General features: G+C 51.0%; 1 protein-coding gene across 7 annotated transcripts in view; it reads left to right on the top strand.

The window, feature by feature from the left end:
- Positions 1 to 14,910, top strand: part of HDAC4 (histone deacetylase 4) — a 299,563-nt gene that overhangs the window by 30,423 nt on the left and 254,230 nt on the right. For all 7 annotated transcript variants that reach the window (XM_045793967.2, XM_087864893.1, XM_087864897.1 and 4 more), the window contains exon 2: positions 4,602 to 4,843. In XM_045793967.2, coding sequence (XP_045649923.1) covers positions 4,822 to 4,843 — 22 coding nt within the window. In that variant the 5' untranslated portion in view covers positions 4,602 to 4,821. The remainder of the gene's footprint in view (positions 1 to 4,601; positions 4,844 to 14,910) is intronic.

The raw sequence follows: 14,910 nt of genomic DNA, 5'->3' as shown, positions 1-14,910 counted from the left end.
TTTCTAGCTATAATTGTAGATTTGTCCGTTTTTCCTAGCATTTTCATTAATTTTTGTTTCGTGTACAAAGCTCTGTTATCAGGTGCATAAACATTTGAGTTGTGTCCTCTTTATTGTTATGAAATGTCCTTCTTTATCCCTGATGCTATTCCTTCTTTAAAATTTACTTCGTCTGATACTAATGTAACTGTCATGGCTTTCTTTTGAGTAGTATTTCCATAATTTATCTTTTTCCATCTTTTACCTTTAACCTATTTGTATTTTTTTTAAAAGACTTTATTTATTTGAGAGAGAGAGAGATTGTGAGAGAGAATGCGAGAGGGGGGAGGGTCGGGGGAGGGGCAGAGGGAGAAGCAGACTCCCCACTGAGCAGGGAGCCCCATACTGGGACTTGATTCCAGGACCCTGGAGTCATGACCTGAGCCGAAGGCAGACACATAACGACTGAGCCACCCAGGGGCCCCCACCTATTTGTATTTTTATACTTGAAGTGGGTTCCTTCTAGGCACCGTAGTGGGTGTGTAATGCTTGGGGAAGCTTTGTTTCAGTTTATAGTGCAGGACCTCTTCTCTCCAAGCCATGTTCAGTCCTACCTCTAGGACCGTGTTGTTTCCCTGTCTTCATTCCCATTCCCGTGGGTTAGGAACTTGCTCAAGGTCACGTGCTAAAATGGCAATCTGAGATTCAGACCCAGAGCCTGGGACCCTGGCAGTTTTGGCTTTCGTGCTTGTGCTCTTGGGCATTCTGCTGTCCTGCGAGCCAGCAGCTGGCTGGACATTTGTGGTAAGGCCTCTCTGGGGTCATTTAAAGACCTGGGGCACAGAGTCTGCTGATAGACTCGGTGTGGCCGAAGCCAGAGAAACCGGGCCGAATGATGGGGTCAGTGGTTCACCTGAGAGCACAAAGGAAACCCTCCTTCCCCACCATCTCCTGGGACTTGTAGTGTCACCCTCTGAACCCGCCAGGATGCTGGGCAACTGTCTCTGTGGCACATGGAGCTGCTTTTCAAGCCGTGTGCTTCTGTGCTCCTGGTGTATTCCTCATTGCTCTTGATAGTCCAGAAGGCGTTGGTCTGTGTAGACATGGTATGGCTCTGATGAGAGGATTGTGAGATGTGGGGGCACATTGTTTTCTGGAACCTTCAAGTTCATACGGCGTCAGGAAAACTGGTACGGGCGCAGTCAGGAAGAGCTCACGGTGCAGTGCATACCGGGTGTTAGGAGTTGAGTTGTGTCATCGTGTTCCCCCTCCCCCAGAAGATACGTTAGAGTCCGAGCCCCCAGGACCTCAGAATGAGACCTTATTTGGACGTAGGGTTGTTGCAGATGTCATTAGTTAGGATGAAGTGATATTGGGTGGGTCGAGCCCCTCATCCAGGATGACTGGTGTTCTTAGAAGAGCATGGCCGTGTGAAGGCAGAGATGCAAGAAGCCATGTGGTGGTGCAGGCAGTGTGCCAAGGAGTGTCAGAGATTGCCAGTAACCACCAGAAGCTGGGAAGAGGCAGGAAGGGTTTCTCTACAGGTTTCAGAGGGTGAATGTCCTCGCCGATGCTTGATTGCAGACTTGTGAAACTCCCATGCCTCCAGAACCAGGAACATAAATTTCTGGTGTTCTAAGCCACCTGGTCTGTGGTGTGGTGCTACAGCAGCCCTAGGACGTGAGACCACTTCGTATACATTCTGTCCTGTGACAAAACACGCTTTCATAACACGAGCTAGCCCACGGGCTGCTGGTGGAGGGGAGAAGGAGTCCACAGTGTGGAGGTGGAGCTGGGCCATACTTGATTTTTTCCTATACGTGGATGCTTTCTGTGAGCGAGGGACAGGATTTGCACACGAAGGACTCTCAGACTGAGCGTGATAATCCGCGGAGGAATGTCATGCTGTTCGCATATGCGTGCATGCGTTCCCGCCTCGGCTCTGCCTCCTGCTTGGCCACGTGCGCTGTCCCACGGTTTTCTCCATCCTAACATTTCGCCCCCAATTCTACAACTCTGAGGCTTCCCTTCTTCCTTTTGTTCTCCATTCTAAAACCGCTGCTGCAGTAAAATCCTACGTTTGCAGGACTTTTTATTTATTAGGAAGTTTATGTGTCTTTTTACAAACACTGTGGTCATGTTTTTATTAGTGTTGTTATTGATCTCTGTGCTGTCCTGGTTATTAAATTGCAGTTTTGAATGGTCCACTCCAACCTTATTTTTTTTCAGAAGCCCTGGTATTTTTAGGATAGTTTCGCAGAGTGTGAGGTTCTTGTAGACACATGGATGGTAGCATAGCAGAAACTTCTGTTTTCTGTTTAATCTGCAGTGGGGAAGAGAGTCCGTGTCGGTCTGGCAAGACCGTACTAGGTCAGGGCCTGCTGGGCGCTGGGCTGGGGACCGTGCATTTCAGCTGCCAGCGGTGTAGCTCTGAGAAGCAGATTTTGGCCAGCGTTACAGGGACACAGGATGGGGTAGGAGCAAGTACACACGGTCTTTTGGCAAAACTCAGGTCTGGACCGGAGCTATTCTTATTTGAGGATGAATGAACAGAAAATCCCCACATGGGGTCTCCCAGAATGTGGTGAAAAGGGAAATACCTGGAAACATAGAAGACAAATATACCTCTGAAAGTGGTCACAGTCAGAGTCAGAAAAGAGACATTTCAGAAGACCTCAGTGGGGAGAAGACATGGCTCAGTGGCCGGGTGAGGAAGAGGGGTGCGCTGAGTGGAGAAGATAAAGGACTGAGTTGTAAAGGGAAACGGTTGAAAATGGGGAGTCTGAGGTTTAGTTAAAATCTGTCTTAGAGGCCATAAGGAATCAAACTGATATCGTGGAAAATAGCCGTGCTGTGGAGAACATACTTGAGAAGACGCCCAGGAATGTGGAGTAAACAGCAGATGTGCCCGTGGCGAGAGAGGCCAGGGCTGAGGGGGACGCCAGCCAGCTAGGAGAGGGGTCTCTGAGGAAGCCAGAACAAGTTCCCCCAAAGTAGTAATCCAGGCCTGATTGAAGAGCATTCTCCTGAGCAGAAAAGAGACCTGTATGTATTGAAAGGTTCATGTTTGGCACAAAATAAACGAAAAGAGACTCTTATACCTTCTGACAACATTTTTGAATTTCAACATGAAAGAAAAACAGTCTCGCAGAATCCAGACAGAAGAAAATGGCAGTAGTGGCATCAGCCAAGTTCAGTCCCCAGAAGTCCCCTAGGGAGGAGATAGACGTGGAGTTTTGTGCACTGCCAAGGGTGGGGCCGGGCCTAAAGGTTTCAAGGGAGAAGAAGTATTTGTGTTCTCAGATTTTTATACCCAGCCAAGCTGAGACCTGCGTGTGAAGGGTACAGAGCCATCTGAGATTTGCAAAATAAACTATTTACATTGTCTTTGAGACAGTGGAGTTTCTTTCTGGCCAAGGGGTGAATGAAAAGTCTGAACTTGAGGTAGATGTCACTGTGTTTCCTAAGGAAACAACCAGATACAGAACAAGATTGTGAGGGTATCAATCACAGAGTTAAAGATGACGTGTCGTGGAAACCAGGAGATGGCTCGCCTTTGGACAACAGTCCTTTTCGTGACGGACTGGTTAGGGTTCTCTGAGTACAAGCAATAGGCAAAGAAAGGGTCCTTGAATAATTTAATCAAGAATAGGAATCTGTCCCATCATTAAAGGAGGAGATGACAGGCCTCAGAGGAGCCTTGAGCCAGGGTCAGTAGGAGGTTTTCCATAGTTACCACATTCTCAGTTTGTTTCCACTTTCTGATGGTGAGATCACAGGCGAGGGTGTGAGAATTCATCCATGATGCCTCCACACACAGGCCAACCCCTGCTGGTAGGAGTTCTCGTGCTCGTCTCCGGGCGGCTGTGTTCCGTGGAGGAGACTGGTCTCGGGAGTAGGTTTGATGAGCTGGGCGCGCATCACAGACTGGGGTGGGGAGGAGCAGCCCCTCGGAGGGAGGGGGCTGGCGTCTCGGCCCCGAACGGACTAGGCAGCAGCCTTGGAGCAGCGGTGTGCCCGGGAGTGCTGAGCGATGTGGGGACACTCCCGGCTGTAGTGTCAGCCCAGAGCTGGTGGTGTGCACGGGCAAAGGGCAGAGAAGAACAGCAAGGAGACAGGTCCTAACCTTCCAGGTGCTGGCCTTGGGTGCCAGCATCGTGGTTGACTTGACACACTTAGCCGCTATGAGCACGGATTACTGTTAGAGTCAGACACTGGAAATCAGCCGGGAAGGTGGTAATCATGAAGACGGAAACATGGCGGGGGTGAGGAGGGAACTACTCAGGGGGCAGTGGCCCGTGCAGAGCCGAGTGTGGACTGTGGGACCGCAGCGCCGTGAAGGACGGATGTCTGGGTGAGGGGCCGGGCGGGTGCGTGGTGGGAGTGGGCTGGCGCTGGTCGTGCCAAGGCTGAGCGCTGCTGCTCTGGGACGTGTCTTCACACCTGTTTACTAACAAAACCCCCAGGTGGCTTGGGTCAGCAGAACAGATTCCACACAGGATGGTTTTTCCACCCATGATAGATCAGCATGAACATGTACGTTGTTTCCCTAGTTAGACGTTGCCGTCTGCGAGAGCCCTCACCCCTTCGCTGACGCTGCTCTTCCTTCTGTAACCACGCAGGTCACCTCCTGAGAGCCCGCGGAAGACCCCTGCCCACCTCTTGGATGACTCGGCCTGCGAGACGTGGTCAGCAAGACTGGGAGTTTCTGCCGCTGCGCGCCAGCACTCCTTGCGGCTGTACTTGTATGTGTCCCTGGAACTTGGGGGCTCTTTGGAGCTGTCGTTTACGTGGAACTTGTGAGCCATTTTGAACCGCTTAAAGGAGTAGACGCTGCTAGCAATGAGCTCCCAAAGCCATCCAGGTAAGGCGAGGCCCGCTGCTCTCTTGGCAGACAGCAGGGCTCTCCTTTAGAAGCTGAGCTCACGTGACCGCGCTGGCTCACTGCGTGGCCACGGTCGGTGTGTGACTGCCCAGTGCAGGGCAGATTGTGGATTCTTCATCTCGGGAGTTTGGGGTCATGTCTTTGGCGTTGATTTGCACACAGCCAGAGTGGCATGTGGTTTCCATTGATGCCAGGAGAGGAGACTTGTACTTAGCAAGGTGACGTTTAGGTCAGTCTCTGACTTGGAAAGTTAATTTCTTGTTCAGTTTCTTTGTTTTTGGGGGGTCTTTGTGGAGTGGGGTGCTTCTGTGATGGGGCCTCTGGGCTGAGTCTGAGAGGTAGCATCCCCCTCTGTACCTGCCTCGGTGGCCACAGGAGTCGCTCCTGGGGTCATGCTTTGTATTAGGCACCTCACGAAGATCCTGGCCTGCTCCTGGGCTTCCCAGTTCCCTAAAAGGCTCAGATCTGGAGAGAAGAATTGATGTGCCTAAGGTCACAGAGCTAGTAAGTGGCCAAATGGATTAGAAAGCACATTTGTGGGGTCTTAGTTTCAGAAGGGTGCCACGGGCACGTGCATTCATCTCCTTGCAAAGCCACAGTGCGGATGCCTGGTTAAAGTCTTGAGTGCTGCCTTGTCCTGCCTAATGGGACCTGCCTGGGGTACAACCAGCACTGTCTGCCGCCCGCTGTGGACTCTTCCAGTGCAACATGGTCTTGACGAGTGCTCAGAGAGCAGCTCTGTCCTGCATCCACGTGGGGGGGGGGCGGTGGTGGGTAACTCAGGCAGGGGTGACGCGTCCCGGTGGCACCCGCATCTCTGCGAGAGAGCCTCGGGGCCTGGCCCGGTAATGTGGAGATAGAGGTTTAGGGTCTGGGTCTTTCCCTTTGGGATTGCTCCAGAACATTCTCACACCTTCCTTTGGCTCTGATCAGAGTTGTCAGAAGCTCCAGAGAGCAGGATTCCTGGTTATATTTAGATATGAAAGCTTTATTGATTTAAATTGTTCATGTATTGATTGATAACAAAGCATGAAACAAAATTAAGCAGTATGGATCGAAGTGCGTTAAGTAGACACTGAGCGGTGCCCAGCTCTCCTTGCCGCTCAGAGCACGCCGCTGCTGTCGAGTTGGGGGGTGTGCCTCGTTCCTGTGTGTAAACATCGAGGGGCGTGCGTGCAAACATGGGAATAGAATGTTATCATTCCATATGTGGGGTTCTGTGTTCTCTGTTTTTTTTCCATTGTAATGTATTACGAGTGTCTTTTGATGTCGGTGCGTATATAAATTTCACTTATTTTTGATAGCTTGTAGATGGGTGTTTATGTGGTTGCAGTACTGTTTACGACAGCCCCCAATCGGCATCCAACAGTCACTGTTCCTGTTCTGTACACACACTTCTGCAAGTATCTCCGTTGGACCAATTCCAGGAAGTAGAATTCCTGGGTTAGGCGGCATGAACGTCAGGTCCACTCTCACGTTGCTCCAGAAACGGTCTCAACTTACCTTCTCAGTTACAGGTTATGAGCGTACAGAATTTTCTCCGTTTGCCCCAGCGCTGGGTGGATGCAGTCCATTTCGTTGTTGTCAGTGTGCAAGGGGAAAATGGTGGTTTGAATTTACATCACTGTGCACACAGGAGTGCACGTTTTTGTATAGACGTAGCCAAATGTGGTCCATGCCACCCACACATTTGGGAAGAATGCTCTTTTGTTCCTGTTTTCGTGTCTGAAGAAGTCTATATGTGCACAGAGTTTCCTTATTCACAGATACCGTGTACTTACACGCGTGTCTTCTCTGTGTTGTTGACCTGCACACACTAGCTGCACTGACTCACGGAAGTCAGTCTCGTCTGTTTTGTGCCCGATTTCTACAAAAACGTGCAATATTCTTTTCACATGACTGATCATTTTCTGCTTTATATATTTCAGTGTGTTTTTCTGCACTTAAAAATTGATGACTGTATCTCTTGGTAGCTCAGTCCTCTTAACAGAATATATAGAATTTTTCTTCATTTAATGTTTCTTTGCCCAAAAGTTTATTATGTCTTTTAAAAGCAGTCTTGCCCTTGGCTTCTTTAGCTGATCAGCGTGTCTCCACACACTCAGCTTAACCTTCCAGGTTGTCTTTCCGAGAGCCTTTGCCTTTTATGTGGCGGATTTGCCCACTGATGTTTGTTGCGGTCGCCGTCCTAGCTGACTGTGTGTTTTTCCCCACGCTGACCCCTGCCGTCTCTGTCCCTCTCAGTGGGTCAGAGTCTCCAGAGGTGGGGAGCTGGCATGGGGCTGCCGTCGCCTTATGAGCCCGAGCCTCACCCGTGCTGTGTCGGTATGGACGTGTGTCATGGCGTGTGGTGGGCCTGAAGCCCCCGGGCGTTCCCCCTTCTCCCTGCGCATGGGTCTCCTCAGGGACCTGCCCTCCCCCCAGAGCAGCCCCACACAGACGGGCACACCTGTGGCCCCTCAGCGGCCCGGCTGCTGCCTTCTGGCCCCGTGGCGGGCTGTGAGTCCGGCTGAGCTGTGGCTCGCCTTCCTTCCTGAGGCCACGGCCCCCCCAGGTGAGGGGCTGCTTGCTAGTGGTTGGTTTCCCATCACTTCGATCCCCTGGGATTTGTATTTTCTAGGAAGTTCCCCCAAATTTTTGTCTGTTGATGCTGCCATTTTCCCATTGTCTAGTTTTACCATAAATCCTTCCATTTTTTTATTTATGTCATTTTTAGTGGATTTCTGGGAGGAAGGGAAGTAATAGTTGTTCAGTTTGCTCTTTTGAATGGGAAACTTGTAGGTGTCCTTTGTCACTTTTCTCGAACCAAGGGGACGAGTCCTGTTTGTGTGCCAGCACTGTTCGCTCGTGCAGTTTTCAGTGTCCCTGGCTGGGTGCCTGCTTTCCTTGTCTCCTTGTCTCCTGGCTGTCCCTGCTCTGCCATGCTCCCGTGGGGCCGTGCGGTGCACCCCGCCAGGCTGGGGAGAGCCCAGTTCCGTGTGGTCCCTCCTCTCGTACTTGGCAGCGTAAGTTGGCTTTACCCAGATGATAAAATGACCTTTTTGTTTGATGCGTATAATTTTTCTCTTCCCTGTTTTTCTTTAAAACTCCCTCTGGTGTTGGGTGAGGTATGCATTATGATTTTATTGCTCTGCTTTCTGAACTTTGCCAGAGCCAGGCCCTGGTTCTCTGACGTAAAACTGTTAGCTGTTGGGGTTTTATTGCTCTGAATAACTATTCCTAATGATGTGAGCAGCCTGGGGAAAGGCCTGGGTAATCCAGCGTACGAGAACTCCTCTTGGATAATAAGAAGAATGAGAGCAGGTACTGAAATATTAGGCTTCTTGCCTAACCCAGCACTCTAAACTTTTCCCCGCTGGGGATGTGCCGAAACAGGTCAAGATGGGCCTATTGGGACATAGGGCGTCTTGCTCTGGAGGGACGTCCCCGGTACAAGACTGATGGAGGATGGACACGCGTGTGGACCTCCTAGCAGGACAAGCAAAGGCTCCCTTCTTCCTCTGCCCTCCTTGTAAATCCCAGAGAGCCCGCAGTGGAGTCTCGAGGACTCGTGTGAGGACTCGTGTGTGGTCTTCCAAACCGTGTTCTTGCTGGAAAACCGGTTGAGCTGGCCTGGAGTGGAGTCACTCAAGTGTCCTATCTCTCCCTGTATCTTTGTGAGAGGGTGTATGGTGTTGAGTTAAAAGCAGGAGAACTATTTTGAGGAAAACTTGTGTATTTAAGATCAGTGTTTCAGTTCGGACCTTCTCTGATTTCTTAATATTTTGTTCAGTGTGAAATAGCCCATGCACATAAAAGCAGCTAAAAAGTCTGTGTTAACAATAACTTAGTGATTAGTGAGTTTCGACATAGTCTGATTTCTTCAAACCGTCGTAGAGTTTGAACCCTGGAAGTCTCCTGGGGCAAGGCTGCGCCTCTGGCTAGGCTGAGCTGGGGCTCCGGGCTTCCTTCGTCTGGACGCTCTGCTCTTCCTCTGTTTGACCCTGAGTCTGTTTGTTTCAGTTTGGCTGCCAAGGTTGTTATGTTTTAATATAGAAATTGTCTCAGAAAGGAACATTTGTATGTCATTTAAATCATGCTTTGCAGTGATTGAATGTCTCAGGAATATTCCACAGTTTTAAGGGGGAGGAAATGAATTTTGAGGACATGTCATTAACACAGGGAAGACATTGGTTTGGAGCTGCTGGTGCAGGCGGGCTGTGGACCCCGAGCAAGGGTCTGGGCCGCAAGTGGCGGAAGGAGAACTGGGGAGCCGGGAGTGGCCTTGCACGAGGCCTGGGCAGGCCCCGGCTCAGGCTGTCAGGAGGGGTACGCTGTGCAGCCAGCAGGTGCAGCTGGCCGGCCGGAGTCCTGCAGCTTAGGTGAGGGGACAGAGCCTGGGTTCTTGGCCGCCAGAGGACGGGAGCAGCCAGTGATAGCTGCAGGCCAGCTGCTTCAGGACCTTCTGGGAAGGTGTGAGGGAGCCCCCAGTGGCTGATGGATGGGGGCAGGCTGGGGGGTAGTTCGGGGGGGGGCTGCAAGACTGAGCCCCGAGGACACGGGCTGGGGGCGCTGGGGGAGTAGTAGACCAGGTCCCAACGCCCTGCCTAATGCAAGTGTTTCGGGGGAGGGGTGGGGGGCAGGCAGGAATTGCCTCCCCGGCTCCAGCTGAGGTTTGGATGGGAGATACTCGCGCCTCTTGCATTTGCCTGCCGTCTATAGGAACGCCTTCCGAAGAGCCCGGTGTGGCTCCCGTCTGCTGCGGAGGCCCGCCAGGCGTTCTCGGAGCGCCCGGCGCGAGAACATTTGCAGCTCTTGAACCGTCACCATCCCGGTCCCCCATGCTGTCATTATCTGCGATCTCAATCAGTCAAGGTTTGTTCTGGAAATGATGGAGACATAACGACTTCTTTTTCAACCTACTTTTTTTTTCCTTTTTTTTAATCCTCAAATTGTGTTTTGTCTTTTAAAAATCACGAATACTCAGTCGTTATGAAGAGCTTGGAAAATTCACTGTCAATGGAGCATTGATGGTTTGTTTTGGCAATTCTCTGAAAATTCTTATACAGTATGTGGAACATTTGCATTTATGTCCTTTTTTTCAAAGCCACCATTGTAGAAATGCAAATTTCTGAGTTCTGAGATGCTGAATGTTGGATGATTAATGATATTGAAATTTAAGAATGAACTCGCGGTGTGTATTTGACATAGAAAACCCAGTGCGAGAATGATTAGAAGCCATTGAGCATAGCGCGGCAGTGGAACAGAAAGGCCTTCATTGACGCGCCCGGCGGCGGGGGCAGGTCCGCCGCGGACAGGTGTGGAGATGTGCGGCCACCTCCAGACGTAGGCTGGGCTCTGCTTAACTGTAGATGTTGAAAACTTGTAATAGTGACAAATCCATGTTGGCTTCTTGCGTGCTCCAAGCCAAGAGGCGCCGTGCACTCAGGATGCCAGAGTGAACAGCATGCTCGTTCTGAGTCATGGTTTGCACCTGTCGCATTTGGGTTGCATGATGACCCTGTGAAGCGGGCTAGCACACCATGATTCCTGTTTTGTAGATGAGGAAACCGGTGCTGACTGCTGCCGGGTGCGTAGCTTCATGTCAGGCAGCTAATTGGAGGCCAGCCTGGAACAAGAATTGGTTCCCTGCCCTTGGGGGGTGTGTGTGCCCTGTGCTGGCAGACGCTGGGTGCACTGGACTGTGTCCGGAGGTGATCCAGCTGACCTGCTTGGAGCTTCCAGGCCCTGTAGTGTGGTTCATGGGATGAGAGGAGGTGGGCGGGGGCATGCCCCATCCCGCGAAGGGATGTGTGAGGTCAGGACAGGGAAGCCAGGTCAGAAAGCAGGGCAGGAGCTCACTTGCCCAGGTGGGGCACTGGGGGCTGGGCCCAGGGGCCTGGAGGTGGGAGCTTGGCGTGGCGGAGAGGGAGACTACAAGCAGAGAGGTAGGTGTGGGGTACTGGCTCTGGGGTAGGACGGGTGACATGGTTCTAATTCCCTTGGTTCCAAGACCCTGTAGGTGCCGAGAAGGGGTTGTGGGTCTGAGTCTCCTGCTCCTTTGTGCTGTGCCCTCTCCTGGGACACACGCTTGGTGTTCCATTGTTTTAAATGAGCGTTGTTTCCGTGGTTGCTTTGGTGCCGCTTGCCATGTGACTTGGGAATATTTCTGGACTTACTCTGAACTTCTCTTTGCCAATTCTTGGACTGGAAGCTGACTGGGTGATTGGCAGACCTGGTTAATTTGGGAGATTTGAGTTCAAACTTTTCATTTTGTTTCTACTTAAGAGTCTTTTATTTGCTTATTTCATGAGAACATGATAAAAAGTAGTCACTTTTAGGAAAATAACGATTAAGAAAAAATTAAATCTAAAAATCAAACTTTTAGGAGCATATCTGGCTTTGTGTTTTTAAATCGGTTTGCTCTTAGCCACTTAGTAAGATACTGGGCATATTGGCTTTTAAGGAGTGATAAGCAGTGTATGATGAAAAGAAGCCTTATGTTAGTTCCATATTGGTCCCTCCTTTCATTCCCCTTTCTAGAACACAAATAGGAAAGATAAATTGTGCCTCTCGCGGATCGAGGGCACCAGCTGATGGGAGCTTGGTCCTGGGGCGAGCAGCCCACGCAGGGCGGGGAGCGAGGCGGCTGCTCCCCAGGAAGGCTGCACTGGGTTCGAGGCTTGGGTCATCTTTTAGGGTCGTAAACCCAGATGTTCTAGGGTGGCCTTTGCCCTGTTGGACTTCAGGCTCCCTGTCACCCTTGGTCCTTATCACCCCCTCCTCCGCCCAGTGTTCTGCTGCTGTCCCTTGAGTGCGATGATCCTGACTTGGAACATTCCGTGCTGAAATGCAACTTCAGAGCTTTGGGGATTTTAATGTGAAAACCAACGTGCCATGTTACAACCATTTCCTCACTTTTGCTAATAGTGCTTCCTTTTGAAAGGTAGTAGGTGAGGCTTGCTGAAAAATGATACGGTTTTTAAAATAAAATACATAGTTGTCTTATATTTACTTGTTCCATTTCAGATAGCATTTGTAAAGAAGTATGGAAGGTTCGTTTAAGCCCCTTGATGTTAAGTATGTGTTCGTCTCTAATGGGGGAGTGTTTTCGCACAGAACTACCTTCCACAGCCCAGAGGAGCTCCTCCTCTCAGTGCCCACTGTCCATGTGTTGAGGATTCCTTGTCCTTGCTGAGCCTTTCCCGGGGAACTTTTGCGGTTGGTGGCAGCTGTTCACTTTTTACAATCTTTAACTCTTCGGCCGTGTGTTAGAAGGTCGCTCTGTAAGACCTGGTTGTTGAGGGCTGAAGCCCAGAGGAAACCTTGCATTGTAGGAGCTGAAGATTCTGTTGTGATTTGTTTGCATTTGTGGCCACAGTTTATTCCTTTCAAAATGGATACGAATTTTCCTAGGAAATCCTTTGTAGAAATTGGCCTTTTATTAAAACTGTGTTTCTTATCGACTTGTTGGTTCAGTGGGATCTGTGAAATGCTGTTGGAGTCCCAGAGAATTCCATGGGTCTGCTGTCAGCTCACGGAGGTTTTCTAGACACTGTATGAAGAGCCCTTTCTAACCCGCTCGCACCGCTGCGGTGTGGGCGCGTGGAGCAGAAATTCTCCCTTCGGAGTACAGCAGCGTGTGCAGACTTCTCGACGCTCCTTGTGTTTAGCTCATGTTGATTTAACCCAGACCAGGGCTGCCTGGCTGATTCGAAAGCCCCATCTCCCCACCATGGTCTGACATACAGAATGCAAACCTGCTCGCCATTCTTTTGTGCTTGAAAAGCTGTGGGGCCCAGTGCTGTCTTCGCCTGAATGCCTGCGGTGGCCTCGTGGCCACGCAAGGGAGGCGCTCTTCATCCCGGGTCCCCCGCGTGTGCCCCCATGGCGCCGGCTGCTTCAGTGCCGTCTCACAGACAGGATCAGGGGAGCGGGGCAAGGTGGGGTTAATTGATTCTTCGGTACTGGTAGACAGAAAGAGTTTTTAGAAAGTTTGAGAAGGCATTGGGGGAGCTGAACACATGGGAAGCAGAGATTCTCACTGGGAACAAACTGTCTGCTCTGACATCTTTCTGTGATTGGTCCCTTCTGTTCCTCCCCAGCCATCAGGAGCACCTTGTATGACATTGTTTCTCCTAGCAGCGTGGAAGGGTAGGTGGGACTGTGTCCACACGAGCACGTGAGGGGCACAGGTCAGCCTCTCTGTGGCCGGTCCAGCCCCGGTTCTTGGCAGGGCTGGGGGTGTCCTGGATGTGAGGGGGTGGCAGCGCCTGGCAGGTGACAAGCCACTGCCCGGAGCCTGGACACCGCATGTCCTGGACAGCTGCAGAGACCGTCCTAGCTCAGCGGTGCTGGAGAGGAAGACACTGGGGGGCAGGGGGGCTTCCCCCTCTTGCAGGTTCCCAGCCTCTTCATGACCCATCCTGGGCATTGGCTGGCACCTCTGTGGGGATCAGACTCACGCAGCCTGGTGGCCCTGGCTGATGTAGACGTGCCTTTCTTTGCCCTTGGCTGGGCTTTCCCTGAGCTCTCCGAGAGGCCGCAGGACTTGGTGCAGGAGAACCACCAGCTGGGGTGTTTGTGTTTGTAGGTTTCCTCTGTCTTCTGATCGTACGTGGCTCCTGTTATGTGAGGATTTGGAGACCAGTTTGCGTGGGTACAGCCTCAGCAGTCATAGCTCCTAAGGAGGTGGCATTTGGAATCCTTTCCTAGTAGGTTTCGGGGGACTCTGGGCTGTGTGTGTCATGCTAAGGGAGTAGTCTGCTCTGGCCGAGGGATGTTATTTCAAACATCAGGACTGTCTATGAGGAGAAAAGAGCAACTAGTGTCTTTCTTGACTTGCTTAAACTGCCTGAAAGAATATCATTTTAGCATTTCTCAAAAATTTCCAGTTCTGAAATATTTGGGCTTCCCCTGGGGGATGGGCAAGGGGAGGGGCTGGGTGAGCCACGGGCAGAGACAGCTCTGTGTGCCGACCATGCCACCTCTGCAGGAAGAATGTCAGTGGGGTTTGTTGGCCTGGCCTGGTCGTCCTTGATAGTGGGGCCATGCTGCCTCGGACCAGGCCCTGGCCCTTCAGAAAGGCCCCTGGCTTTGGTTTTTGTTTCCAGGCCAGCGCCTGCTTCGTGGTTTCAAAGAGGGCGGCACGGTGGCAGATGGGTAGGTGATCTTGTTCTTTCTCCCTGGAGGGGCCTCCACTATGGCACTGGGGGTAGGCTTCCTGTATTTACAGTCAAAACCAGACCCTTTACAGCAGAAAGGGGGTAGACATTCAGTATCACCTGGGCCTGGCCTGCCAAACTTGTTTGGACGGTCATCCTCATTCTTACCTGGAGGAGTTTGGATCCAAGAGGGCAGCCAGTGTTCACCTGGACAGGAGCAGACAGGTAGTTCATGCCTGAGTTCCTAGATTCATTTGAGACATTGCTTGAAATCACTAACCAAGATAACATCTTTACCATTGTTTTCTACAAAGCCAGGTTCTGTATTTTCTGATTTTATGTAAACTAAACCACAGTTTTCACAGATTTTTGTTAAATACAGGTTTCCTATGCCTTCACAATTTTTTGGGAAACCTTTCAAGTCAATTCTACACACTTGTTCTTGTTGGAAACAAAACTATCACTGGGAAGCTGAAACCAAGCTCGGGTTTGGGGCATGAGCTGGGGGCATGGGGCATGAGCTGCGAGGCATGGGCCATGCCTTGTGTGGCCCAAGAATCCTGCTCCAGAACCTTCCACCTGTGGCTTTTGAAATGTTCTCTGTGGTTGCATCTCTTTTGCCTTGGATGCTTAGGGAATCTTCTGGATTGACTGAGCTGAGAAGCTCATTGAATATGGTGGTCTCTCTCTGGGAGTAGGTACCTCGAAGTCCATACACATCCCGTGGCAACTGCAGCACATTTAGAAAGCTGCCCAAGAGAAAGGACAGGCGTTCACTTGCTCACATTTTTATACAGTGATAGGTGAATTTAGAACATCAGCTTCTAGTTCTGGATTTACAAGACAAGCGTGAGTAGACTTTGGATGGGATAGTTACTCAGCAGCACTAGGCCAGGCTGTCCA

Source organism: Ursus americanus, chromosome 1 (genome assembly GCF_024610735.1).
Source record: "Ursus americanus isolate L20-20 chromosome 1, mUrsAme1.1.p, whole genome shotgun sequence".
Taxonomy (NCBI): Eukaryota; Metazoa; Chordata; class Mammalia; order Carnivora; family Ursidae; genus Ursus; species Ursus americanus.
The sequence above is the reverse complement of the archived record's forward strand: the minus strand, read 5'-3'. Positions and strand labels throughout refer to the sequence as shown.